Genomic DNA, 27110 nt, shown 5'->3' on the forward strand with positions numbered 1-27110 from the left:
CTCTGCTCCGGGCGGGGCGGGGGTGCGGAGGGGCGCGGGGGTCTGTCTCCCCGCGGGCGGGGGTGCGGAGGGGCGCCGGGGTCTGTCTCACAGCCGGGCGGGGGTGCGGAGGGGCGCGGGGGTCTCCCCGCGGGCCCTTTCGTTACCACCACCCCCGTATTCCTAAGTTCGGCCGGAGCGCCGCGGCCGGGCGCGGGCCCAGGCCGTCCACGCCCGCGCTCCTCTGGCCGCCCCAAACGCCGCAGCCCCGGGATTTTCCCCCTAAACTATTATTGATACTCGCTTTCCTCTAAGCTACTATTGATACTCGCTTCTTTTTTTCTTTGCCTTCAAAAAGAAAATGTGTTTTTTAACCAGGAACACTTTTTGTAGGAAGAGAAGTTTGATCATTGCAGTTTTGTGACCAGTCTATTCCAGTAATCAGCGGTTCCCGGGCCGAAGAGGCAATCTAAGAGAGCTGGAATTTGTGCAGTTATCACACTGGGAATTGATACCCAGCCACGCGTCTGACCTGCTAAGGAACGCATATTATGCGTACATATGCACATTTGAAGTAGTTTCCGAAGAAAGCCCTACAATTTGGCAAACAATCCTCACAGCCTTCTTAGAACCAGGGATTGTGAAACTCGAGGAAGTGGGTGTAGAGCAGAGTGCTGGGATTTTTTTCTTTTTTCTTTTTTAGTTTAAAATGACATCTTGTACCATACCCCACCCCAAGGACCAGCCTTAAAACCCTGCACCTCTCCTCTCCTCCTTCCCTTCCACTTGGTCTTACCTCCTTCGCATGGAGTGGGCAGCTGAGGTCCTTGCTGAGACCAGTCTGGGGGAGGGGGAGGGAGGAATGGAGCCGGCCTGAGTAGGCTAGACTCCTGCCAACTTTGTGAAGCGAATCACAAACTTAATTTATAGAAATTACACACACAAAGTGTTTTTCCCCCACTCAAATTTGGTTCCTGCAGACTGAATAAGCTACCAGGACAGTGACAGGCCATGTAGAGCTTTATATCTCTAGACTATTCAGCCTCATCAAAGCCCTTTTTCATACTTTTAACTGTTTGTTTTTATTTGTTTGGTTCTGGGAACTAGCATAGGTGTAAATTCTGTGAGCCTTGGAACTCTGGAGTTATCTTCAACCATCTTTTCCTTTGCCCTTCATACCACTGAATCATCCAGACCTTTGCCATGTGTTTTCCATGGACCTTTCCCTCGCTTCTGCCCTGCCTGGCCCCCAGGCTCCTATCGGGCCACCGGAGCCTGCCCCTCGCTGAGAACTCTTAGGACATTTGCACAGTGAGTGAATGAATGAATGGATGAATGAATGAATGATTGAGAGGCTTCGGTCCTTTCAGCCATTGGATCTTTGAACTCAGGGCCTTGTACTTGAGAGAGAATACATTTTTTACCCCAGCATTCTCAGACCCAGACCCTCCGCCTCTGCCTGTGGAGTAGCTAGGATTTGATCTGCACTGGAGCTGGCCCCAAACCATCTCATCTCATCTTTTTTTTTTGGGGGGGGTGCAGGCACCCAGCCTTGAACTCAGGGTTCATGCTCTTGCTTAGCTTTTTCCACTCAAGACTGGCGCTATCCCACTTCAGCCATACCTCCACTTCTGGCTTTCTTTCTGCTGGTTCAACTATAATCTTCAGATCTCAGCCTCCAGAGTAGCAAGGATTACAGGAGTGGGCCACTGGTGCTCAGCCCATCTAATCAGTTTAAGTGTCACTTCATTCCATCTCTAGGCCTTGTAGCCTTTGGCTCCCATGGTTATATGGAATTTCCCACTGGTAGATTTTTCAGGGTGCCCTGGTGAGTTTGGGTTTCTTGGTGTCCTGCTGAGGGACCAGCCTCCCCTCCCCAAGTGTCATTATGCAGGCACACACTGCTCTGTCTAGAACTCTCCCTCCTCCACCTTCTAAGTCTTACTTCCATAATATTTTCTCTACTGTTTTTGTTTTGTTTTGTTTTTTTAAAGCCTGGAGATACTTGTCAACCTTTCACGCTTCTCGCATCGATCTCTAATTGGTGTAGAGTATTTTAAGCCTCTGCAGGGCAGAGGCCATGTTGGATGCCTGGGAATGTGTTGTGGGTGGGAGCCTGGCAGAACTGCTCAAGGCTTGGCTCTGTGGGCCCCTGCCCTTGGGAGTTCCAGCAGTTAAGTTCTCCCGTGTGGAGAACAGGGGAGGTGCTTCCTCCAATGGGGTGCCAAAAGGGTCCATGGAGCCTGCTCCATAGCTGTCACACGCAGCCAGCATGCTGCCCATCTCTGACAGCGACCAGCATGGTCCCTACTGTATGGCACGTGGCACGCAGTGCTAAATGTGCCTGGGCTAACGTCTAGCCCAGAGGGCCCAACACCCAGGCGGTGACTCGTTAGGCAGGATCTGCCCTGGCTGAAATGGTCTGAGCTTAAGCTATTCCTGGCCACAGCTCTGCTTCTGGGATCTGTTACCATTTTTCCATCTGATCTTGCCAGCAACACTTTTGCATTAAAAAATTTTTTTTCCTCTTTTTTTGCTGCTGCTCTTGCAGCAAGCTCTTCCATTTCATGTTGCAGCATCTTGCTGAAAGATGTACTTAATGACTGTGTCTGCCCTTATAAAATGCATTTTCCTGGGTGTGGAACTTGCATGAATGTGTACTTTGGCAGCACTGTTTGCTAGTGGTTTCTGGGTGGAGTTTTGAGTCTAGGCACATTGCTGTGGTGGTGATATGTAAGCCTGTGGATTGTATCTCACTTAACTGTAATGCTTTTGTGGGTATTGGTTTCCAAGACGGGTTTATGACTAGAGAAGGAGAAATCGATCTTTGGACCTTGATGTGGCAAAGTGTGAGAATGCACAAACAGGTGTGTGCTGATGACTTATACTGTACTTTGAGGCCACAGTGGAACCTGTGAAATATAGCTTTGACTTCCTTATCAAAATACATGTATTATAGAAAATTACTTCATGAAAAGGTAGGGAAGCCAGTATTTTCTAGGATCAATTTTTTTTTTTAAGTTAAAGAATTTTGCCTGGAGGAAAAATCAGAGATCACTTTCTTTGTCTTCTGGTGCATTCCAGTTGCTCTACCACAGAATTGTGTCTTGGTGTAAGAGCCCATGCAGCTAAGGTGGACTGGGTTGGCTTTAGAGGTAGATATTTCCCTGTGGTCTGTGTTGGGTAAGAAGCAGGTCAGGTGAACCTTGAGATGGATTTAGTAGAGAATTAAAGAAAAGTAGAACCAGAAGAAAAGGTGATCCAGGTGCCTTCCTGTTAGTTTGGCTGCCAGATGTTTTCCTAAATTGGTATAGAGCATTTAGAAGGACTCTTTATGTTCTGTACCTTAGTCCTGATATGGTTGTTGAATTTACAAAGAAGGTGGGTACTTGAGGAGACAGTGTGGACTTGAGGGTATAAGAAAACCACCTATAATCTAAATTACTCCTTGTGTAGTTCCTAAGTCACTCATCTTTTCAGTCAGTGTGTCATTATTATGAGTATTGTTCGTACCAACCACGCCTCCACACACTCTTCCTAGCTACCTGGAATAAAGCTGCGAACTCAGATCTTGCCCCAACATAGTTAGAATTCAGAGATAACTACACTTTTGCCTACAACCTAGGAGCAAGTGAAGCTTCTGTGGAGAATGGTAACACGCAAAAACGTTTTTGCTTACATGTGGGATTTTTCTGTTTCCAAGATTGGCAAACTGTGACTGGCTGATCAAATCCTGTCCATTGCTTGCTTTTGTGAGTGAAGTTTCGTTGGGAAGTGTTGGCTGTGGTTGCTTCCATCCTCTGCTGGCATTGTCCAGCAGAGGAGGCAGAGATCGGTGCCCTTGGGGCCTGTAGTGTCTACTGGCCCCTCAGGGGAAAACTTACCTGACTTGGCTCTGTTTTGTGATTATAACTAAGTCACCATTTTCTCCTTAATACATTTTATTGATTTGTTTGTGATACACAGTGGTGAATCATCTCACATTGGATGAGGTCTGCTCCCTAGTAAAATGTGCAGGAATATTGGTCAGAGCTGGGAGAGATGATGTGCTCCCTGCCTGCATCCTTGTCCCGCCCTAGCCTGTCCATCCTAACACGTGGGACCACAGTCTCCTCCTCCTCTCCTCCCACTCCCCTCCCCTCCCCTCCCCTCCCATTCCCTTCCCTCCTCTCCTCTTCTCTCTTTCTTCTTTCCCTCCCCTCCTCCTCTCTCCTCTCTTTTCTTCTTTTCTTTCTGTGCCAGTACTGGGGCTTGAACTGAGGGCCTGAGCACTGTTTCTGAGCTTTAATGTTCAAGGCTGCTCTACCACTTGAGTCACACCTCCACTTCCTGGCTTTTGGTAGTTAAGGGGCGGTAGGAGTCGCATGGCCGTTCCTCTCTGGGAAACAGTCTTTGAGTTGGGAGACTCGTCCCAGCTCACCCACAGTTTCACACACGTTGGGGGAACTGATTTTTTTTTCTAGTTCTTAAACATTTTGCTCTTCCTTCAGTTCTTCATAGTCTATAAAAACCTAAAAAATTCCAAGCCAGTGGTTGAAGAGTTTCCTCTAAGGTCTGGGGTGAGACTCCACTCTGGGCCTGCAGAGGTAATGGAGACTCTGGACATTTCTCAGGGAGTTAGGACATGGGGATTGATGAGGAGTCCTCTTCTCAGAAGGTCAGGTTTAAGAGCCAAAGGCCTGAAGGTCAAAGGCCTGATGCAGCTTCTGGACCTCAGAGAAGGCCCAGTCGTGAGTTATCCTCTGTGGTAGCCCAACACATCTTTTGGGGGGAAGTCAGTTGTGAGGCTTGAACTCAGGGCCTGGGTGCTGTCCCTGAGCTCTTTTGCTCAAGTCTAGCACTCTACCAATTGAGCCACAGTGCCACTTCAGGATTTTGAATGGTTAATTAGAGATAAGAGTCTCACAGGCTTTCCTGCCCAGGCTGGTTTTGAACTGCACTCCTCAGATCTCAGCCTCCTGAGGAGCTAGGATTAGAGGCATGAGCCACCAGCGCCTGGTGCTAAGCACATCTTTAATGGCCTCTTCCTTCAACCTAAAGATGAAGCAGGTTCTGCGGGGGGCAGGGGCCAAGGGGTGGGGGTGTGGTGAAAAAGCTTCTTTTGACTTTGTAGCTGTTCTTCCCTATGCAGAAAAAGAAGATTTTCCCAGAGGCAAAATGCTTAAAAGATTTGTTTGCTAAAAATGTATATGGACAGAGGAACTGAGCCCAAGAGAAACACAGCGGCTGCACTCGCTATTTTTAGTGCACTTTTAAAAGAGATGAGCAATATTGACTTATTCTTGTCAAGTTATGACACATTCGAATCTAGGATACGAAGTATAATTATAAGCCTGTAAAGGTATAATGAAATTCAGAAGCACCATGAGGGTCGTTTAGTGATTTGCTGGTATTCCAGATTTCCTATGGGAACAGATGGGTGTGAGACTTTTCTGCATAAAGTGGCAAACTAGGGGCAGTATACTTTTCCTAAGGTCTGAGTAGGGCAGATGGGTCTAAGCCACACATAATTGTGTGCTTCCCATTTTCAAAGAAATACATATTATAGCACTTAACTTCATTGGTTTTGAAATGAAGGATGAGCTATGGAGCTTATCAGTTTATTTGCATGTATGAAAATGGAGTAATAAAGCCCGGAGCCAGTGTCTCACAGCTGTAATCCTAGTCACTCTGAAGGCTGAGATCTGAGGATTGTGGTTGGAAGTCGGCTGCAATCCGCTGCGACCTGGGACAAGGCGGTAATGGAGATAGGACTGTGGAATTGAGGTTTGGGGCATCAGGGGCCTAAAGCCTTCTGCCAGCTTCGGGTGCCCCAGGTCCCTCTTACAAGGTATTTATTGAGTAGGGTACAGGGTATACATGCAGAAAGTGAGCTATCATTATCCTTGAAGTCACAGCGCTGCTCATGTGACACAATCTTATTCAAGTGATAAATGACTTGCTTATCTTAGGAAGTAGAGGTGAGCAGTAAATGACTCATAATTCCCATTGGCTTTTGTTGATCCCCAGGCTCCCAGAAAGTTGGGGGTGGAATTAACCCATGTCCAGGATAGACATCTGAATTCCCATCAAGCCAGGACGGATTGACCTTTTCAGCAAACTCCCAGCATTTTTTTTTTTTTTTTTGGGTCCGGTCGTGGGGCCTGAACTCTGGGCCTGGGCGCTGTCCCTCAGCTGTTCAACTTAAGGCTAACGCTCTACCACTTGAGCCACAGCACCACTTCCGGCCTTTTTTCTTTTTTGCTTATGTGGTGCTGAGGAATCGAACCCAGGGCCTCAGGCATGCCAGGCAAGCGCTCTACCACTGAGCCACCTTCCCAGCCCCACTCCCAGCATTTTGAGAGTGTGTTAGGACAAGGCATTCCAAACTCCACAGCTCAGCTTTCAGGGCGCTCACAGAAGCCAGCCCTGGCAGGAAAGTCAACTCTGATCTCTAATTAACTCCCACAAAACCAGAAGTAGAGCTGTGGCTCAAGTGGTAGCCTTGATTGAGAACGCTAAGGGACAGTGCCCAGACCCTGAGTTCAAGCCCTAGTACTGGTATACACACACACTTGTATACACGCACACACACCTAACAACAGAATGTTGAGAGTTTTTTTTTTTTGTCAGTCGTGGGGCTTGAGCTCTGGGCCTGAGCACTGTCCCTCAGTTCTTCAGCTCAAGGCGAGCCCTCTACCACTTTAGCTACAGGGCCACTTCCCAAGTTTTCTCTTTCTTTTTTTTTTTTCTTTGAGACTTTTAAGAAGAAGGAAGGAGGTAGAGGAAGTATGATCGGTGATAAGGATGCATTGTTTCTGTGCGTCAGTGTTATAATGAAACGCTCCCTTGTACAACAAATATATGATTTAGGAAAGAATGGATTACAGAAGGCCCTGTCCCAGCCTGGCTCCCAGGCTGTAAAACAGCAGGATGCCAGTGCGAATTGCTGGTCACAAGCAGCTGTGCTGTTCTCTCCCTCCACCCAGGACTGAGGCCAAGGGAAGGGAACAGGACTGAGCACAGGAAGGTTTTCCCCAAGGTTACCAAGCCAGGAGAATCGTAATGTTTCTTTCTGAGATTTGCTAGAGCTCTTTGGACAAAAGAGAGACAATGCTGCCTGTTTTTGTGGGTTGGGCACAGGCGTATTCAAAGGCCCAGACTTGGCTTGGCAGGGCCTTTCTGGGTTTGAGGCCCCTGGGGCCTGCCCGCTCCGGCTGTTCGGTGGTGTTTACTGTCTGTCCATGTTAGAACATCAAAACATTTCTGGTCAGCTCAAAGCATTTCCTGACTTGACTTTGAAGGTGAAGAAATAGCATCATCAAGAGGGGTTGGAGGTTCTTTCCCAAAGAGTACCAAAAATAAATGGCAAAGACCACACTTCAAATTTGGGTCATTCAGACAGTGTTTGAAGACCCGCAGTTTGCTAGGGGAGATGAGGGGTGAGGACAGGAAAGCTGGAGGAGGTGGGGTTTGTATCCTCTGATTCAAAGGGTGAAGCTGGGGGTGGGGTGGGGGCCATTGGGGGAGCAGGCATTGCTCACCACAGGGAAGGGGCCGGTACCAGAGTAAATGCTGTAGGGTCCCCTTCCTTACTTGTGAGTTAGCTGGTCAGGGGCCAGACCCCCTGACAACATGAGCCAGAGTCCACCTTCCCAACTCTAAGTTGGTTTGTGTCAGGTATTTTGTCACAGTGATGGGAAGCTCACCCAGTAAGAGCGGATCTATGGCGAGGGATGTGGATGGAATTTCCTGGGTTTGCCATATCCAGGACGCATCCAGCTGTTCGTGGGACACTAGTGTGACTCCAGCCATGGAGGCCTTCTGTGAGGTCATCTGGGAAGGCATCCCAGGCACATGTTTTCGGAGATCATGTAGCAGCCCCGCTGAGGATACAAAGCCTCTTTCTTCCTGGTCCAGCCTCCTCTGTGGATGGGTTCTCACCCTCAGAGCTCATGGCCCAGAGTTCTGGGAGCTTTCCTGACCCTAGACGTTGTAGCTTTACCCAACCATGCTCAAGGCAGAAGCACGGATCTGCTCCTTTGTTGGCTGTCTGTCAAAGAATAGATTTCTTCTCTCAGCCTTTGTCTACCCTCTGGCCTGACTCCCATTTTGGTGTCCCACATTGTGGCCATAATTCCACCACTAAATTATTTGTGATTTCTTTGCGTGGCTTAGATTTATCCTAGTTCATAAGTAGGGCTCGAGTACTGCCATGCCTGAGGTAGGGAATCCCGAAAAGAGTCAGAGTCCTGTAAACTAACCTGCTCCATGTGGAGCATCTGAGTAAAACTGGAATCACCTACACCACCAACCTGACATGAATGCGGGCAAAGGCCCTAGTCTGATCTCTTATGCGGTTGTTAGGTAATTTCCTAAAATAACAATATATTAGGAAATAACTACCATGATATCATGACCAGAACTGAATTCATTCCCTGGTAATATGAAGAAGTATAACAAGGAGGAACGTTAGCATGATAATGTTCTGAATGACCCAATCTATCTCAATTTCAGTAGCTCTTAATTCTTTCCCAAATAGTTTTCTCAATAATAATCTAGGCCAGCATTGCTTCAGTGATATAATTTAATTGGGTGAGGAAACAGTAGGGCATTAGCTATCCAAGAAAAGGCATCAACTAGTAATAATTGCCAGATCTGAATCAGCAATATAACGCCCTTTCAATAAAAATAAGTGAGGTCTGTATGCCACTGCAGCATAGGTCATTTCTAAGTTTTACTCACCATAATTCGTCAAGGAGCTTGAGAAGTCTGGAGATCTGAGATGAGTGCCAGACAATTAAAGGAATGGAAAATGGATCCTGCAAGGAGCAGTTGTGCAATTAGAGCTGAGACACACACTTGACGAATAATTTCATGTGTGTACACATTTTTATGATATGGTTCCTCTATAGGAACCATGGAAGACTAAATATGAAGGAACTAGCTGAAGCTAGAATATGCAGCTTTGGGTTAGACATGAAAAATATTCTAGATTATTTAATGATTGAGTTGCAAAAGGCAAATGAGGTCATGTTCTCTAGATTAGAAAAACAAAAACTGAGCTGCCATTGTCTCTAGAACAAAGAATACTTTTTTCTTTTAAAATAAAGGATCCAATCTATTAGTTAGAACAGTTTTGACAAATCAAAGATCCCTCCCTCCCTCCCTCCTTCCCTCCTTCCCTCCCTCCCTCCTTCCCTCCCTCCCTTCCTTCCTTCCACAAAATGGGCTTGTGTCAGATGATTTTGCTTCACTGTAGGCTAATATAAGTATTTTGAGCACATTTGGGTAAACAAGGCTGAGCTATATTTTAGGTAAATATATTCCATGCATATTTTTGGCAGTGCCAGGGTTTGAACTTGGGTTCTTGTGCTTGCTTTCATGCCTTGAGTTATTCTTTTTTGTTTGTTTAGCTTTTGCTTGTCTAGAAGTAACAATCACACTGTTAGCACTTGGCCATGAAGAATTCATGGAGCACACGTAGGCCTCTTTTTGGAGAGATTACTTTGAACGTTTTGTGGCTTTTGTGAGATTATGCTGTTAACTATGCCTTAGGGTACAGAACCTGGTATATTTAGCTCAGCTTGCCATTTTCACCAACTCTGGTTATCACATAGTTTTCCCAGCTTGACCAATCAGCAGAAAACATTGAATGAGAGCTGATTCATTTTATTACTTTTCAAACATGGTGTCTTTAACTTCGTAAAGATACTTACTTGAATCTGAAAAGAGCATTATTTAGACCTGAGACTGACAAACTTGTTTGTGTAAAAAGCCAGAGTAAAAATAGTTTAGACTTTCATGCCCTACAGTATCATGGACATTCAACTTTGCTACTATAGTTATAGATATTCTCAGGGGTGTGAGTTTGCCTGGGTCCCAATAATAAAACTTTATTTATACAAACAGGGCCAAGGCTGGGAAGTTTGTAATTCATCACCAAGCCCTGATTTGGATATAAACACACACACACACACACACACACACACACACACACACTTGAAATGTCCATTACTAGCATGTGTCCTCATCTTTCATATTTCTCTGCAGGCAGAAGACTGCCTTTTGAAAATATGTCTGTGGGAGCCAGTCACCTCCTGTTGAACACCTGGCATTGGTGCTGCCACCGGAAAATCTGGTTACATTCTGGGGAGGCCTGCTAGGCCGCGGGCCGGGACCGCCTGGGCCCTGGGATGAGCATCTGGTGGCCATGAACAGATACACAGTCATCAAGCAGCTTGGGGACGGGACTTATGGTTCTGTCCTGCTGGGAAAAAGTGTGGAGTCCGGGGAGCTGATCGCCATTAAGAAGTAAGATTCCCCGTTCACGCTCGGGAGTCCATGCCATCCACCTGTGGTCAAGATAGTTTCTCCTGCCCCTGTCAGCTCACGGTCCTGGAACAGCCAGAGTTCATACATTCACCTCGCGGTCACTGCTTAGCTGGGGGGTCTCTTGTGAGGGTCTCTAATGCGGCTACAATCAGGGCCAGTGTGGGGTCTCGCTGATGGCTGGACAGGTCTGCCTCCAAGCTCACACCACCATAGGCCACAGTTAGTTGCCAGTGCACCCTGAAGGCCCCGGCCCCCCTGTGGCTGTGTGCTCCTCACTCCCTCCCACCTCAAGTCATGGGCACTGAGAAATCTGAAGTGGAAGCTGAGTCTTTGGCGTCTGTGAAACAACCACAGCAATGGCACCCTGGCATATTGCTGGGTCTGCTGGCTAGAAGTCTGCCCACTATGTCCATCTCCGATTGTCTTCCTAGTCCTGCAAACATGTGACCTTCATCATACCCCAAATTCAACTCATGCATACTCTTCACTGTTCCCCAAATTCTGTTCTCCTCACTGTTCCTTATCTTGATGAGTGACATTTGTCCTCAAAACCTGAGAGTCAGCTGGCTCCCTGCCTCTTCTGACTCACCTTAGGGCGTCTAGTCCTGTTCCTCTACTGTTGGCCTCTTCTTCTCCATTCAGCTCTGGGTGCTCACCACTGGCTGCTAGCTCTTCTGCAGGGCCTCTGGCTTCCAGTCATTCCTCTTCATTGCAGACCGGAGAGATTGGCGTGTATGTGTGTGTGTGTATACATGTGTGTGTATATGCCCATCAGTGAATGCACACGCATGCATGTGTGTTTGCACATACTGGTGCTTGAACTCAAGACCTCAAGCTCTCACTTGGATTTTTTTTTTTGCTTGCAATTGGAGCTGTACCACCTAGGCCATGCCTCCTTCCAGTTTTTTGCTGCTTATTAATTGGAAATGTTGTCTGGCTTGGAATCCTCAGTTCTCAGCCTCCCAAGTAGCTAGGATTCTGGGCATGAGCCACTGGTGCCGGTGGGCCTGTCTTTTTACTGGGCTCTCCAGGCATCTCTCCTCTTTGCCCTGGCTTTCCAAAACTACTCCCCAAGTGGACTCCTTGCCTCTGCATTTAGGAGAGTCCAGCTAAGATAGCTTTCAATGGCTTGAAGCCATTGACCATTTACTCATTCGTTCATTCATTCATTCACTCATTTGTTTGTCTTTTTTTTTTTTTTTTGGTTGGTTGTGGATCTTGAACTCTGGGCCTGGGCATGGTCTCTCAGTTCTTCAGCTCAAGGCTAGTGCTCTATCACTTGAACCACAGAACCACTTCTGGCTTTTTCTGTTTATATGGTGTTAGGGAATTGAACCCAGGGCCTCAATGCATGCAAGACAAGCACTCTACCAATGAGCCACCTCCCCAGCCCTTGTTTGATTGTCTTGTTGGTACTAAAGTTTGCTAACAAACACTGGACCTTGTTGGGTGAGCTTTCTGCCATCTGGCCACATGCTCAGCCAGATGGTTAATTTTTAATAACTGTTAGTTTTAGGATCAAGGCCCACATTTTAGATGTGACCTACACATTGCTGCATCCTTTGAACCCTGCTTGCTTCCTTCAGTCTTGTCTCCTTGCTTTATTCTCTGGCCTCTTAGCTTCTGAACCTCACCAGACACCTTCTGCTCACATCTTCCCTGTGATGGCCTCTACCTCTCCTGCCCGGCTCAGTTCTACTGCGCCTTCAGATCTGGGTTGAAACTCGTCTCCATTAGAGTGTTAGAAATACCTCTTCATCTTCCCAAAGCGTGGGGTACATTAGGCTCCTCCAAGCCTGTTGTAGCACTGGCATCTTTTCTACTTTCCTTCTATAATGTCCATTCCACGAGGGACATTCTTTCTCATCTTTTGACTTCGTGTCCTATGTGCCCACCACACAGGAGGGCTAAGCAATATTTGGAGCATGATCACAGGAACGGAGCTTTCAAGCAGGAATACGTGTTAGAGTGAGCCGAGGAGACAGAGGTTAGGGTGTGTCCGGAACCAGCATGGAGGCCCGGGAGAGTCAGCAATCACCTGTGGCCAAGTCCTCATCTGTGGAGACCCAGAGCTTTCACGTATCAGCGCATAGGAGTTATCTTCCGATTCCCCAGTTACTTAAAAGTACGCGTGTCATCCTTGTCTCGTGGGCTATATACAAACAGATTATAGGCACTGTTGACACTAGGACCATGCTTTGCTCTCTCCTGAGCAATGGAGTCCAGGATAGTGCCACTCCAAAGAGTAGCAAGTACCACAGGTGGCTTAAGTTGCAATTCACTTACAATCAGGATTTAGTTCTGTTGGACCAGCCCCATTCAAATTGGTCATAAGCACATAGCTCAGTGTCTGCCATACTTGGAGGATCTACACTGACACAGGGAGTTCTACTAGGCAACTGGGAATATGGAGGTGTATTCACCCATCCAGACAAAACCTGAGGGAGAAACTTTAGCCTAATACTGGTAGTACGCATGCTGATTCTCTCTTTCTCCTCTTCTAGAATGAAAAGAAAGTTTTATTCCTGGGAAGAGTGCATGAACCTTCGGGAGGTTAAGGTATTTATTAATATACTAGGGAACACTTTATATTTGGCTGATGAAAATAGCTTTGTGGGTATATTCATAGTTGAGATGGTTATTCCATGTGTATGTTTTTCATAATGCTGAAATTGAAAGTGGAAGATACCTGATACGGTGTAGGCGAATTCACTGCTCATAGAAAGCTTTTTATCTTACGTCGGTTTCTTATATCTGAGTTTAAGTATATCTCACTATCGATATAAGTAAGTATATTGTTAGTGAATAATTGTTGCCTATATGGTTGTGACCATTCCTGTAGAGGCATATTGATGTATGGTGTTTTTCCTAGATAAATATAATGGCAGTACCTGGGGAGCTTGTACTGTGTTCTCGGTGACGGTTTGCTCTGATGAGCATTGGCTACCACGGCTCTATTCTCGACTCAGCTGCAGACTAGGGTCTTGGGTCCCCGCGCCTTCTTCTGTTCCTTCTTCTCTCCTTTTTGTCAGAGTAGACTGACTTCTTTACTTCTTTTCCTCTACGTGGGAAAAGAGACCAAGGAGTAAATCTTTTAGACTTGATGAACCAAAGAGTCACATGTAGGCTGTTTCACGGGTACATATATAACAATAGTAAAAAAAAAAAAAAAAAAACAAATTGCCACAGTATTTAAATTTAGGAAATATAAAACATAATAATAATTTTGTGTGTAACTTTTTTTATATTGCAAGTTTTCTGGTGAAAACAGTGACACCCCTTGAGAGGGTAGGACACAGATACCACGTGAACTTTCATTCAGGTTCAGAGCTAGTGCCCTCCTCAGGCTGATCGCTTCTCTGCAAAAACTCTTCTCACCTTATGGACCATACAATAGTGGTCTGGATTTTAGGTGCGGTACTGGATTTCACCTGTGGTTCACAGTGTGACAACATCTTGCCTAAACTAAAGAAGCTCTGAGAGATCCAGAAATACAGGATGATCCGAAAGTGTGGGTTGTTTGTTGTTGTTGTTTTTTTGTCGTTTCTGCTTTTTTGTGGCATAAATAATGGAAAATGTTCTTGGCTTGTATGTAAAAAGAGTTCTTGACTTCACTTGACTTCTTATTTTATATTTTTTGTGCTGGTCCTAGGGCTTATCTTCAGGGTCCAGGGATTGTCCCTCAACGCTCTTTCTCCAGGCTGGCTCTCTAGCACTTGAGCCACAGCTCTACTTCCAGCATTTTGGTGTTTCATCAGAGATAAGAATCTCATGGACTTTCCAGTCCACGCTGGCTTCAAACCATGAGCCTCAGATCTCCGCCTCCTAAGTAGCTGGGATTACAGTCAGGAGCCACTGGCACCTGTCTGACATTATTGTTTGAAGTGCTGTGCAATTCCAGCCATCATCATGAGAGCAGGGTGCCTGAGCCTGGATCCTGTCCCGCCTGCTGTCTCTCTGCTTTTTTAAAAAAATGATTCTTAAATTCTCCCATTTAACATCTCAGTTTATGAGTACAGTAAATACTGACCGTCTCCCCCATCTCTCCTCAAGCTACCATTCCCTCAGTGTACCTTGTTCATTTTCCTTTATATGAAGCCACCTTAACTTCTGATATCTTAAGATCGTTGCTCTAGTAACTTTCCCTCTTTGCCCTATCTTTAACCTCTTGCTTTCTACTGCCTTCTTCTCTTTGAATGTGTTCATCAGTCTCCTTTTCTCAGAACAGCGTTCACTTCTCTACTCTTTCTCCATCTCCCACTTGCTTCTCTTGACCTTGTTTTTTTTTTTGACCTTGTTTTTTATAACCCTCTCATCCATGCCACGTCCCTGCATGCCATATCAAATCAGCCATTTTCCTCCGTATTTCCACTGAAGCGCACATTTTCCAAAGGAACTCGGTAGGAATACACCCTGTGTTACATGGATATTTGCCCAGTATAAATGCCCTGTATGACTCCCATACATGCACTGTGTCCTGCATCACGCGAATACCTGCACCAACTGTGCCCTGCATGACAGTTTGTCCTCAGCTCCCCTCTCCAGCAGAGGCTTCCCTGGTAAGCTCCTTTCAGAGCCAAACTGGGGTGAATCTTGCTCTCTGTGGCTTAGACCTAGTGTCTGCGTTCCCCTCCTTCCACACCTTACCTCGAACAAACTTCTTTCCCATTACCTCTTCCTCCCCTAGATTCTTGGTACACTGACCACTTGGTGCTCACAGATGACTCCACCCTGAAGTATCCCCGATGTTGCTTGTTTCTGTCTCGCCTTTGGTACACCATCTGATCTTCCTGGTTCTGGTGCAGGCATTTTGAATTCGTTGTCCTGTGCTCTTGGTTGGTTTGTTTCTTCTTAAGAGCAGACAGTATCTTGTGCCCAGGATGTCCTTGGAACCTAGTAGGTCGCAGGTTGTTGATCAGTCGTGGAGGAGGGCACCGTTCATAATATTCTCCTGGGCTTTCATCCATGCCCGCTGACGCCCTGGGTCACACTGCTGTCCTCCAGTGCGCTGCTCATGCTTATCTTCTCCAGTACAAGTTACTTGTCTCCCACCCTCCTTTGGAACCTTCAAGATGGTTCGTTTAGGAAATATATCTCTGGAAGATGTCCCTTCCCATTTAGGTGCCCATTTTAACATTTCCATCCTTAAACTTATTTTATGTTCAGAAAGCAATGTCCTTTGTAATGAAATTCAAAAATGAGAAGGCTTTCCAGTTCACGATGGCTGGACTCCCAGCTCGATGAGAAAAAGGCTTTTGGAAGTACAGGGTTCACTCTCCTAGCTTCCATGACCCTTGGCTCTCTCGGGGACTGGCTATCAAGTCCTCATTGGCCTGTGAGCAAGTTGCAGCCATTGCACCCAGCTGTCACCCAGCACACAGCTTTATACCTGAACAGGACTCCTGTTCCCGAAGACAGGGGTGTTTCCTCGCCTTTGGCAGGTTGATGGTTGAGTGACACACGCAGGAAGTGGGCCCACTGCCCGAGCCACTGTGCAGTTATGCAAGTGAGTCACCAAACGTCCTGAACCACCTCTGGTTTCTGGTCTGTCTCCTAATATCTTTGTCTTTATGATCCTTACAAGCAAAAAGAAATCTCTCATTTCCCAGTAGGGTCTTTGTAGTCCTATATCTCCTTTCCTCCTGGGTGATTTAAACGCACATCATAACAAGGAATGTCTAACATCTACTAAACACCAGGTGTGACAAAGGTCAAGAGAACCATGTGATTGATTAGTCTGCTGGCTAATTTGAGCAATTTCCTGTTCAGCTGGTGATGTCATCCAAAAGTAGCTTCGTACATCAGTGCTAGAAAGATCAGGGGCTTGGTTTCCTTCTGGCTACTTCCAGCTGAACTCCAAGATCTGGAGGCTGCGCCTCCGGGGTGCACCCGGAGCTCTCCTTGGTAGTCAAATGCTTGCTTTCCTGTTCAGCTCATCAGAATTGTTTTTCTAGATAAAGTTACTGTTGATTAGAGAGAAATACTGTTTGTTACAGTGTCCATAAAATATAATGGGTGGCATGCCAGCCCTTCTAAAATAAGATATTTCTTCTCAGCTATGATTAGAATCACTCTTGTTGCCTACAGATTTTCTCTAATTTTGTTTTATTATTATTATTTTTTGGCTTTCTTTTTCTTTCTTGCCTTTCCAGTCTTTAAAGAAGCTCAACCACGCCAATGTGGTAAAGTTAAAAGAGGTCATCAGGGAGAACGACCACCTTTATTTCATCTTTGAGTACATGAAGGAAAACCTTTACCAGCTCATTAAAGAAAGGTACGGGCTCACCTTCATGGTCGTAGAAACAAACATTTGCACAGCAGATGTGTGCTCTGCTTATTGTCTCTGTATTCTTTTTCTGGTCCCTTTGTGGTCCTGCAACTGGGCTGAGAGTGGACACTGGGTGAGCACCTGACACCCACTCCTGCTAGGGAACCCCAAAATAGCTCCCAAGGCAGTGGTTTTACAGTCACTCACCCAAAGAAGCACCAAGACAGAAGAGACCCTGCCCTTCTCCAGTCCCACAAGATGTGCGTGTGGGGGGGATAGCAGAGCGACCCTGCCAGGGGTGTTCACAGCTTCATTCTAGGCTTATTGCAGCTCCTTGCTCCTGAAGTATCTGGGGCAGGGAGGCTCATAGGAAACTTCCCCTGCTATGGTAATTTTGAACTTTGAAAACAAACCATTTGCAAGTGGGGCACTGGTGGCTCACACCTGGAATCCTAGCTACTCAGCTGAGATCTGAGGATTATGATTGGAAGCCAGCTTAGCCAGGAAAAGTCCATGAGACTCTTACCTCCAATTAACCACCAGAAAACTGGAAGTAATGCTTTGGCTTAAGGTGATAGAGAACTAACCTTGAGCGCAAAAGCTTAGGGACAGCACCTTGGCCCTAAGTTCAAGCCCCACGACCAACAAAAGAAACCATCTGCCCAAGATACACTGCAGTGCCTAGTACCTGTGGCCCACGCCTGTAATCCTAGCTACTCAGGAGGCTGAGATCTGAGGACTGCAGTTCAAAGACAGCCCAGGCAAGAAAGCCCATGAGACTCTTATCTCCAGTTAACCACCAGAAAACCAGAATTGGTGCTCTAGCTCAAGTGGTAGAGTACTTTCCTTGAGCTGAAGAGCTGGGGGACAGCACCCAGGCCCAGAGTTCAAACCCCACATCTGACAAGAAAAAAAAATGCATTGCACTTATAAATGAGCTGGTTGAATAAAACTCCTTTGTACAACTACTTAAGAATAATAAAAATTTAATTAAAAAACAAGAAAAGGAGCTATTCAGTCCTCCTGGACACATTTTCTTGGTGGGAAAGCAGATGCCTTGGATAGGATTTCTGGGTGACTGGAGTGAACAAATGCCATCTGCACTGTCAGTACCAGCATTGGTGCGCAACAGCTTGCTTAAGCAGGAGCTAAACAATAACACCTATCGTGTCTTATAAAGGCTTCGACTTTGAAGACAGGCCCTTGTGGCTCATACTTGCAATCTGAGCCATTTAGGAGGCTGAGATCTGAGGATCAAGGTTCCAAGCCTACCCCAGCAGGGCAGAAAAGTCTGCAAGATAGTGCCCAAGCTCTGAGTCCAAGCCCTAGTCCAAGCCCACGCGCACGCGCGCACACACACACACACAAAATTTAAAAATTAATAAATAAAAAACCTTCCCCACTAAACATCTTTAAAATCACAGCTTATATCTGGAGATTTATTTGTTTATTTACTTTTGAGGCATGTAACCCAGGTTACCCCCAGACTTGAGATCTTCCTGCATCTATCTCCTAAGTACTGAGAATACAGATTGCTATACCCAGCTTGATCATAGATTTTCTCAATTATGTTAGGGGAAATTTTGTTTATTATAAAAGGTTTGATCTTTTCTTTGTAATATAATTGAATATATTTGGCATTTTTCAGTTAGGTCCTCTGTATGGACAAATGATTGTTTTCCTTTGTCTTTCTTATCAAAGGATCTGGTAAAAAAAATACATATGAGCAAAATTTTCCCTTTGTTTCTTATGATGTAACCAGAAGAACACAGGAGAATCCTAGTAATACATAGACTCACATTAATAGCTTTGTTTTTCTCTTTCCTATGTAGAAATAAGCTGTTCCCGGAGTCGGCTGTAAGGAATATTATGTACCAGATACTGCAAGGCCTCGCATTCATTCACAAGCATGGTGGGTGATTTGGGGTCTTGTACTTCTGAGTAGCAGTGCGGTGTCACCACACCTCAGAGTAGAAAGCTTTACTCTCTGCCATAACTAACTCTCAGAAAGGCTGAAGAATGGAGGGGTGTCAGGACAATGGACTTTGAAATACATTGTCTTTTGGAGCTTGATTTCTGGACTTTACTTATCATGTCCTGTTTCCATTCTTCAAGCTTGTTCGTGGTAGATGTAAGATTTATTCCTGACTGTTACCTGATATATTAATGAGAGTGAAAATGAGAATTACCCACTGACACCTGTTCACTGCCACTTCACATTTTCTAAGGTTTTTGTATTTCAGTTTGTTTCACAAGAGCTTAGAAGTAGCCTAAGAAGATTTGTGCAGTATGAGACCACAAAATAGATTAAAACGTCAAGCCAGGGGCAGGAGAATCCACAGATCCTGTGACGCTCAGCTTCTTGGGCAGCGGGAGCAGAGGGCATCTATTCCTGTCCGAGAAGAAATGGAAGTTCAGAGGGCCCCCCACAGTAAGGGTGGCACGCGTTGTTTGGACAGCCCATTAGCTCAGGCCACACTTTGCTAGAAAAAGTCTGTCCTGCAAGAGAACGGGGGAATCCAAGATGAAGAAAATGGATGATTGTACGTGCAATGGACACTAAATGTGTGGATCCCATATCCACTGATAAAGGACTGTTAGAAACGAGCGGGTTTTATTTGGTATTGACCTGACTTGGGTCAAGTGCCTCTCTGTTGTTATTCTTTTTCTCCAGTAATGGAAGGAAGGAAGGAATATATACGTACATATTCGTATATATTTGTATATAAGTACATATATAATATGAATGTATAAATATATTAATATATTCCTATATATAAAAGTACACATACATTCGTGTGTGTGCGTGTGTGTGTGCGTGCACGTGCATGCGTGCACATGTGTGCGTGCGCGTGCATGTGCGTGCACGTGTGTGTGTGCGCGTGCATGTGTGCATGCGCGTGTGTGTGTGTGTGTGTGTGTGAAGCGGTCCACAGAGCTGGCCTGTGCGTCACGGGCCGTTCCTGGGAGCACACTCTCACTGTGGGTATGTTCTGCCCCGGGGAGTCACCTCCTGAGGGAGGGAAGCAGCCTGCAGGTGGTTGCTATGGCTGAATTTCACGTCTCTCAGTATTTCCCCCACAGGGGACAAACACATGCCTCTCCTGGGTACTGACTGAGCAGTGCCAAAGCACATGCACTTCCCAGGAATCCAGTAACCTCTGCAAATGGTCTGTCTTGTCCCCGAGCCGCCCCTGTGCACATTCGGGCCACGCCAACCCTGAACGGTGGCCCATGGCGGCAGGTGCTTTGGAGGACAGTTTTTGTTCCCCCTAAGAAGTCCCCGGTGCCATATTCAGCTACCTTCTCTAGGTGCCTGGCCTTGAGCATCCTTTACCTGTCTGTGCCTCACTGTTACTATGGGCTTTTTTGGATAAAAACACTGTAGGCTTAAATCCAGTATTGTCTGAAATCACAGTGTCTACACAGGAAGGCCTGCTCCCTAAACCTGCTTTAGTTAAGCATGCTCTGCCCATTTCCACATGTTCAGTGAGATTGTCAGGAAGAGTGTGGGGAAGGAGAAAGGGCCTCCCCGTGGCCTGTGACGTGTTTCTTGCCCAGTGGTTGGTAACAAAATAAGTGAGCACAGCAAGCTGTTCAGCGAAGACTGAAGGTCACTCCCTGCCTTCTGGAGGCCAGGCCATTCTGAGCTGGGTGTTTCTTATCCTAACAATGCTCTGCCTTTCCATGATCTCTTGAGTGATGCAGCTAAAGGATTTCCATTGTCCTTCAGGGGCCCAGAGAAACACGGGCTATTGTCACAGCCATGCGGCACCGAGAGGGAGCATGTGCCCAGATGAGAGAGAGCCGAGTTTTAGCATCACCTCTTCACACTTGGGTTATGTCACTAGCCTCACCAGCCCTAGTTTTGTGTGTGTGTGTGTGTGTGTGTGTGTGTGTACAGGTCCTGAGGGCTTGAACTCAAGCCCTGGGTACTGGCCCTGGGCTTTTGTGCTCAAGGCTGGTGCTCTACCACTTGAGCCACACTTCCACATCTGGCTTTTTGCTGGTTAATTGGAACTTAATCTCATGGACTTTCTTGCCCATGCTGGCTTTGGACAAGGGTCCTCATGTCTCAGCCTTTAAGTGGTTAAGGTTACAGGTGTGAGCCACACAGCCTGGCTTGAGGTCAACTTGTGAGAAGTCTGGAGAGCCGCACGCGGTCTGAGGGATGAGTGCATGGCTGTGGTGTCACAGCACACAGCTCTTACGTCACAGCTGCTATGAGTGGAGCAGATGCAGTGATGAGGATGCTCAGAGCAAGCTTGGATTTGGGGTTCCTTGTCTCCACAGGCTTCTTCCATCGGGACCTGAAGCCTGAGAACCTCCTGTGCATGGGCCCGGAACTCGTGAAGATCGCAGACTTCGGGCTGGCTCGAGAGATCCGGTCCAGACCGCCCTACACAGACTACGTCTCTACTCGATGGTGAGTGTTCTCACCCTTACAGTGATTTAGGTATTCGTTAGAGAGATGCCATCCCAAGGAGGGCCATAGCAGCCACCGGCACCCGAGGCAGTAGGTGCGTTGGCACCACATGGGGGAAAGCCAGTGTCAAATGATCTTAAAAGGAACCCGTCATACCTCTCCTCAGTATAAATGAGTGTTGTGCGTAGGCCTCCCCCGGATCCTGTGCCAGGAGAGTTATGCAAGAGATTCTCCACAGGCTTGTTTGAAAAACCCGTGTAATTGCTCCTGTCAAAACTTGGAAATGATTTATAGTTTGCCATACCTGGAGGTGAGCCTCGTAGGAGTTTTACGTTGTTTCCTCTCTTCCCTTCTCTCCCCCTCTCCTTCCTCCATCCTCTCTCCCTCCCCCTCCCTTCCTCCCTCTCTCTTTTCCTCTCTTCTCTGTCACTCTCTATCTCTCACAAGTACTATAGGAAAGACTCCTATGAGGAACTGTTTAATGGAAAATCCTGAAGTGGGAAGCATTGCTTCTCCACAGGAGCCGGCACGTGCTGAGTCCTGAGTCTACCTGACCAAGACAGCGTGCTGCCCTGGGGTTCCCCAGGCTCAGCTCCTGACCGAGCTGGCCTCTGGCGTGTGAGCCGAGCTGGCAGCTGGCTTTGTCGCTCCAGGTACCGAGCGCCGGAGGTGCTGCTGAGGTCCACCAGCTACAGCTCCCCCATTGACGTGTGGGCCGTGGGGTGCATCATGGCAGAGGTGTACATGCTCAGGCCGCTCTTCCCTGGGGCCAGTGAAATCGACACAATTTTCAAGATTTGCCAAGTGTTGGGGACACCCAAGAAGGTAATGCTGTGGAGCAGAGTCCCCTGGGCCAAAGCCAGCAGCTTCCCACTGTCCCTTCCCCAGGGGCGGGGCAATACTCCCCAGCCTTGTGCCTGTTCTAGAATCCTTCTGCCTTCCAGCGTCTTCCCTCTAGCATCTCGTGGAGTCTGTGTCCAGATCCATCCTTCAAAAGGATGGCTTAGTTACTGTCCTTCTCGCCTAAAAAATACTCGTTTGCTCTCCACTGCCCACCCCTCAGCTCATCCTCAGCCCCTCTTTGCATCCCTGGTTGTTTGCTGGAAGGACCCCCACTTCTGTGTTCTGTGGGGCCCGTGCCCCCTCCGCCATGGCTGGGTGTCTCTGGTAGCCAGACCCCTCTGTTTCTCCATGGCCCTCCCTCCTCACTCCTTCCCTAGTGTCCTCTCCCTCTTCAGCTGTGTTTTGTGTTATGAAGACAGTTGTCTGTATAGGTATTTTTGTGTCTTGGAACCTACTTGGCAAAATACTAATTTGGTGCCATCCCAGTCTCAAGAGATGGACTGCTCTCGATGAAGGTTGTGATTCTGGATCTTTCCTAATGTTTCTTAGATTTTCTGTTCCCTATAGTTGCTTCATGAGGACCACCCATCACCTCTGCCGCCCATGCGGGGAACTCTGCCTCTTGATTATGGGCACACATAGAAGAAGACAAACCCAAGTCGTAGCAACTGGTCGAGCGAGGTTTTCTGTCTTTTCCTTCTTTCAGACTGACTGGCCTGAAGGCCACCAGCTTTCAAGCGCGATGAACTTCCGCTGGCCCCAGTGCGTGCCCAGCAACCTAAAGACCCTGATTCCCAACGCCAGCAGCGAAGCCATTCAGCTCCTCAGAGACATGCTGCAGTGGGACCCCAGGAAGCGGCCGACCGCCAGCCAGGTTGTCCGCTGCGTTCTTCACGAACGCGTTTCCTCCCAGGTTTTGATCTGACTGAATCGTTTCATGGGTGATAGTACTGAATGCCACTCATGGTGTGGTGTGTGACAGGAGAGCTTGAAGTTATTTGAAACCTCCTGTGTCTAATCAAAGGAGTCCAGGTCAAGCAGTGTAATTGCTTTGACTATCAGCATAAAGTCTGAATACTCTCAGTAGCAGGGGTGGGAATGAAAATAGATATGTGTCTCTGGTTTCGGAGACTAGTTTCAGATATCTGCTCTATCACTTAAGACCGTGTAGTCAGTTGTAACTTCACACTTGGCAAAGCCAGACTCATTCAGCTGGAAGATGACGGTGGGGATTGCTGTGAGGTAGACTCGTGCTAACACTGCCCTTGTCATTTTAATGCATTTTTAATTTACGTTTTGTAAATGCTTTAGTATATTTATGTGATTTTTGTTTGTTTATTTGTGTTTTGGTGCCAGTCCTGGGGCTTAAATTCAGAGCCTGGGCACTGTCTTTGAGCTTTTTTGGTCAAGGCTAGCACTATACCACTTAAGCCACAACTCTACTTCAGGGTTTTCTGGTGGTTAATTGGAGATCAGAGCCCCACAGACTTTTCTGCCCAGGCTGGCATTCAATCACGATCCTCAGATCTCAGCCTCCTGAGTAGTTAGGATTACAGTGAGTCACCAGCACCCAGCTATGTATGTGATTTTTTTAATTTTTAGCTCGATGAAGATTCCATGAAACAGATTTTCTTTTCAGTTGCATCCATGAGAAAATGGACTCCCTGAAAGTCTGAGTGATTTCTGCTGGCTCGACTTTTCTCCTTCCAGGCACTTCGCTATGCTTACTTCCAGATTGGACACCCACTGGGCACTCCCACTCAAAGACTCCAGGATTCAGGAAAGCCACAGAAGGACATCCTGGAGAAGGCCGGGCCCCCTGCTCACATCAAGCCCGTCCCTCCTGCCCAGCCCCCGGCCAAGCCGCACGCCAGGGTCTCTTCTCGGCCACATCAAGCCAACCCGGCCCCCCAGTGCCTCGTGTACCCCTACAAAGCCGAAGCCTCCCGGACAGACCACCCGAGCCCACTGCTCTTCCCATCCCTCCACAACAAGAATCCTCCGCCAGTAAGCAGTGAGGATTTGCCAGGGGGCTGTGCTCTGTGCCCGTCTTACTTGTCCTCTGACAAATAAGATGAAATGAAGTCCTTCCCTTTTCAGTCTGTGAGGTCTAATGTAATATGCTCACTGCTACCGTGGCATTGGAACTGTGAAAAGTCTCTCGGTTTGGGGTCCTACGTTGTAAGTTCTAGCTTTGCTCATGATAAGCAAGGTTCTGTTGCTGGGGCGGTAGGAGGCTGGGGCGGTGAGCTGTATGCACAGGCTCTGCCAGGTGACAGCTTGGTGACCTGAGCATGTGCATGGCTTCTAAATCTTAACGCTCTTGTCCATGAAGCAAGGCTGCTAACAGCATCTACCTGGGGCAGGTGTTCCACTTAATACCTGACAGTACATTAGTGTCCAGTACACAATGAGAACTCACTAACAGCCAGGTAGCAGCGGCTCATACCTGTCATCCTAACTATTCAGAAGGCTGAGATCTGAGGATCATGATTGGAAGCCAGCCTGGGCAGGAAAGTCTGTGAGGCTCTTCAATGAAGCACAAACAAGGCTGCCACTGGAGCTGTGTCTCAAGTGGTAGATCACTAGCCTTGAGTATAAAAGCTCAGAGACAGTGCCCAGGCCCTGAGTTCAAGCCCCAGGATTGACACACATATACAAAAAAGAAGAAAACCAACTCAGTAAGTGTTCGTCATTGATATTATGAGTCCCTGTGGAAACTTACCTTGTCTATAAAAGGAAGGTCATGATGCACGTTTTGGCCTCTGGACAGTACTGAGCTCACGTGTGGTGCTGAGAGAGATGTGCTGAAACCATCGGGAGCCCGCAGACACTTGCCGGCTTTCATTCCTAGTACTGCTTCACCTCAGGTTGTCGCTGTGGACTTTTAGTGAAGCCCAAGTCTGTTTTCTCCACCTGATTTGCAAGTGTTAGATTCAGTAAAAAGGTAACATGAGAAGGAACGGTAGTTATCACCAGCTTTTTTTTTTTTTTTTTGTCGGTCGTGGGGCTTGAACTCAGAGCTTGGGCCCTATCCCTGCGCCCTTCAGCTCAAGGCAAGGGCTCTACCGCTGGAGCCACAGCGCCACTTCCAGTTTTCTAGTGGTTTATTGGAGATAAGAGTCTCATGGACTATCCTGCCTGAGCTGGCTTTGAACCACAATCCTCAGATCTCAGCCTCCTGAGTAGTTAGGATTATAGGCGTGAGCCACCAGCACCCGGCTGTCACCAGATTTTTTTGTTGTTTTTTTGGGGGTCCGGTCGTGGGGCTTGAACTCTGGGCCTGGGTGCTGTCCCTCAGCTCTTTCCGCTCAAGGCTAGCGCTCTACCACTTGAGCCACAGCGCCACTTCCAGCTTTTTTCTTTTTGCTTATGTGGTGCTGAGGAATGGAACCCAGGGCCTCATGCATGCAAGGCAAGCGCTCTACCACTGAGCCACCTTCCCAGCCCATGTCACCAGCTTTTTAATGCTGTCAAAGCCCAGCGTTCTAACCCTTTTATACGAGAGGTACCTCTCCTCCCAGCTCGTCTTACTGGAGGTATACTGGGACTGTAAGGGGCCTGCCAGCACTCAAGGTGCTGGTATCTTTGGGCACGTTGCACCACTCAGAGTTTGGGAGTGGCATGGTTTGGAGATTTCCCATTGTAGCGAATTCTGTAAGTTCAGCATTCATTCGCAGGTGCGTTGAGCAGCCAAAGGAAGCATTAGGGGCATTGGTGTTTGTAAAAGAGCAAGGTGGCTGACCCCTTGGCCGTGAGCTCTTGCGCCTCTGTTGTCTCAGTGGAAATCCTGTGCTTGTTCACGGGTGGAGCTGGGGGGAGAGAGAGCGAGCGAGAGATAGGTGAGATGGAAGACCTGGGGTGGTGGTCCTCAAGGACCCTTCAAGTAAGCGGTGCTCCTTATTATAACAGAGGGAATCGGAGTAAGAGCTACCCATGCACGATTCCAGTAACGCCACACAGTGCTTCCCCCCCACCCCCCCTCTGCTCGTCCACATAGAAAATCCTAGCCGGCCCGGAGCACAGGAGCGAGGAGATCAAGCCAAAGAGCCGGAGGCGGTGGGGGCTCATTTCCAGGTCGACAAAGGGTTCCGATGAGTGGGCTGACTTGGACAGCCTGGATTTCACCTCACCCCTCACCAGGACTGACCAGAGAAGCAAGAAGAGGCAGAGCGATGAGACTCTCTGCAGGTGAGTGTGAGGGTCACGCTGGGGCCTGCCGAGTCTCCGGGTCTGTCCCATAGTGTGCGCTGGCTCGCTCTCTCGCTCTCTCTCTCTCTCTCTCTCTGTCCTGCCCACTTAGACCATGTTCTCTTGACACAGATTTGAGAGTGTTCTGGACCTGAAGCCCTCTGAGCCTGTGGGTACCGGCAGTAGCGCCCCCACCCAGCCTTCACATCCCAGGAGAGACACGCCCACCCTGAGGTCCGCAGCCAAGCTACACTACTTGAAGCACTCTCGGTACCTGCCCGGTGAGGAAATGACTCGCCTCTGCTCTGACTGCTGTGCGGAATTCCCTGTGATCTCATAGCCAAATGTCTTACAAAGCCGCAAAAATGTCTCCTGCTCTGTCTCTCTCCTGTTTCTATGCTCTGGGCACTGGCCGTTTCGAGAACCACGTTCACGGGTTTATGGAAGCCTGGGTGTCCTGTGTTGATCTTACGCAGTCACCTGGGATAAGACATGAGGTGCAGGAAACGGAGTTAGGCCTCCATGGAGGGTTGAACAGCAACTCCTCTCCCCCCGCCCCACCCCTGACCCCCCAATGACAGCAGGTCTAGGAGGAATTGCGGTCTCTGGGCAGTGCTGTGGGGGATATAAGCGTCGGCGCCATCTGGTGGTGCCCGGGCGTCTCTGCAGAGTCTGCCTCAAGCCTGCGGTGTTAGCCAAGCCCTGCACGGCCGGTCTGTGTGAGCACCTGCCACATGCCACACACCAGAGTGGGCAGGTGAGCAGATGGCCAGTGAGGGTCTGGGGGGTGCGGCCCCGCCACTCACCAGCCTGCTGGCCCCAGGACAAAGTGCTCAGCACAACGGCTACCTAGCGTGGAGAGAGACACGGTGACCAGACAAGCTGTGTCACGGGAGGGCGGGGAGGGGAGTATGACAGAGGCCAGGGATGGCCTCACGGAGCAAACAGCTCTTAGCTGGGGGTGGAGGGGAGGATGGAGAGGGTGGGCAGTGGAGCAGGGTGGAGGGGAGGATGGGTGGAGGGGAGGATGGAGAGGAGTGGGTAGCAGAGCGGGGTGGAGGGGAGGAGGGAGAGGGGTGGGCAGAAGAG

General features: G+C 48.0%; 1 protein-coding gene across 1 annotated transcript in view; it reads left to right on the forward strand.

Moving 5' to 3' along the window:
* Positions 1–10095: 10095 nt before the first annotated feature.
* Ick (intestinal cell (MAK-like) kinase) overlaps positions 10096–27110 on the forward strand; it is a 22516-nt gene continuing 5501 nt past the window's right edge. Inside the window, exons 1-10 of the mRNA XM_013019115.1 lie at positions 10096–10272; positions 12798–12852; positions 16446–16567; positions 18394–18473; positions 20855–20987; positions 21641–21812; positions 22537–22704; positions 23541–23837; positions 25831–26021; positions 26154–26302. Coding sequence (XP_012874569.1) covers positions 10172–10272; positions 12798–12852; positions 16446–16567; positions 18394–18473; positions 20855–20987; positions 21641–21812; positions 22537–22704; positions 23541–23837; positions 25831–26021; positions 26154–26302 — 1468 coding nt within the window. The 5' untranslated portion in view covers positions 10096–10171. The remainder of the gene's footprint in view (positions 10273–12797; positions 12853–16445; positions 16568–18393; positions 18474–20854; positions 20988–21640; positions 21813–22536; positions 22705–23540; positions 23838–25830; positions 26022–26153; positions 26303–27110) is intronic.

The sequence above is a fragment of the Dipodomys ordii genome, unplaced genomic scaffold (genome assembly GCF_000151885.1).
Source record: "Dipodomys ordii isolate 6190 unplaced genomic scaffold, Dord_2.0 Scaffold44, whole genome shotgun sequence".
NCBI classification, from domain to species: domain Eukaryota; kingdom Metazoa; phylum Chordata; class Mammalia; order Rodentia; family Heteromyidae; genus Dipodomys; species Dipodomys ordii.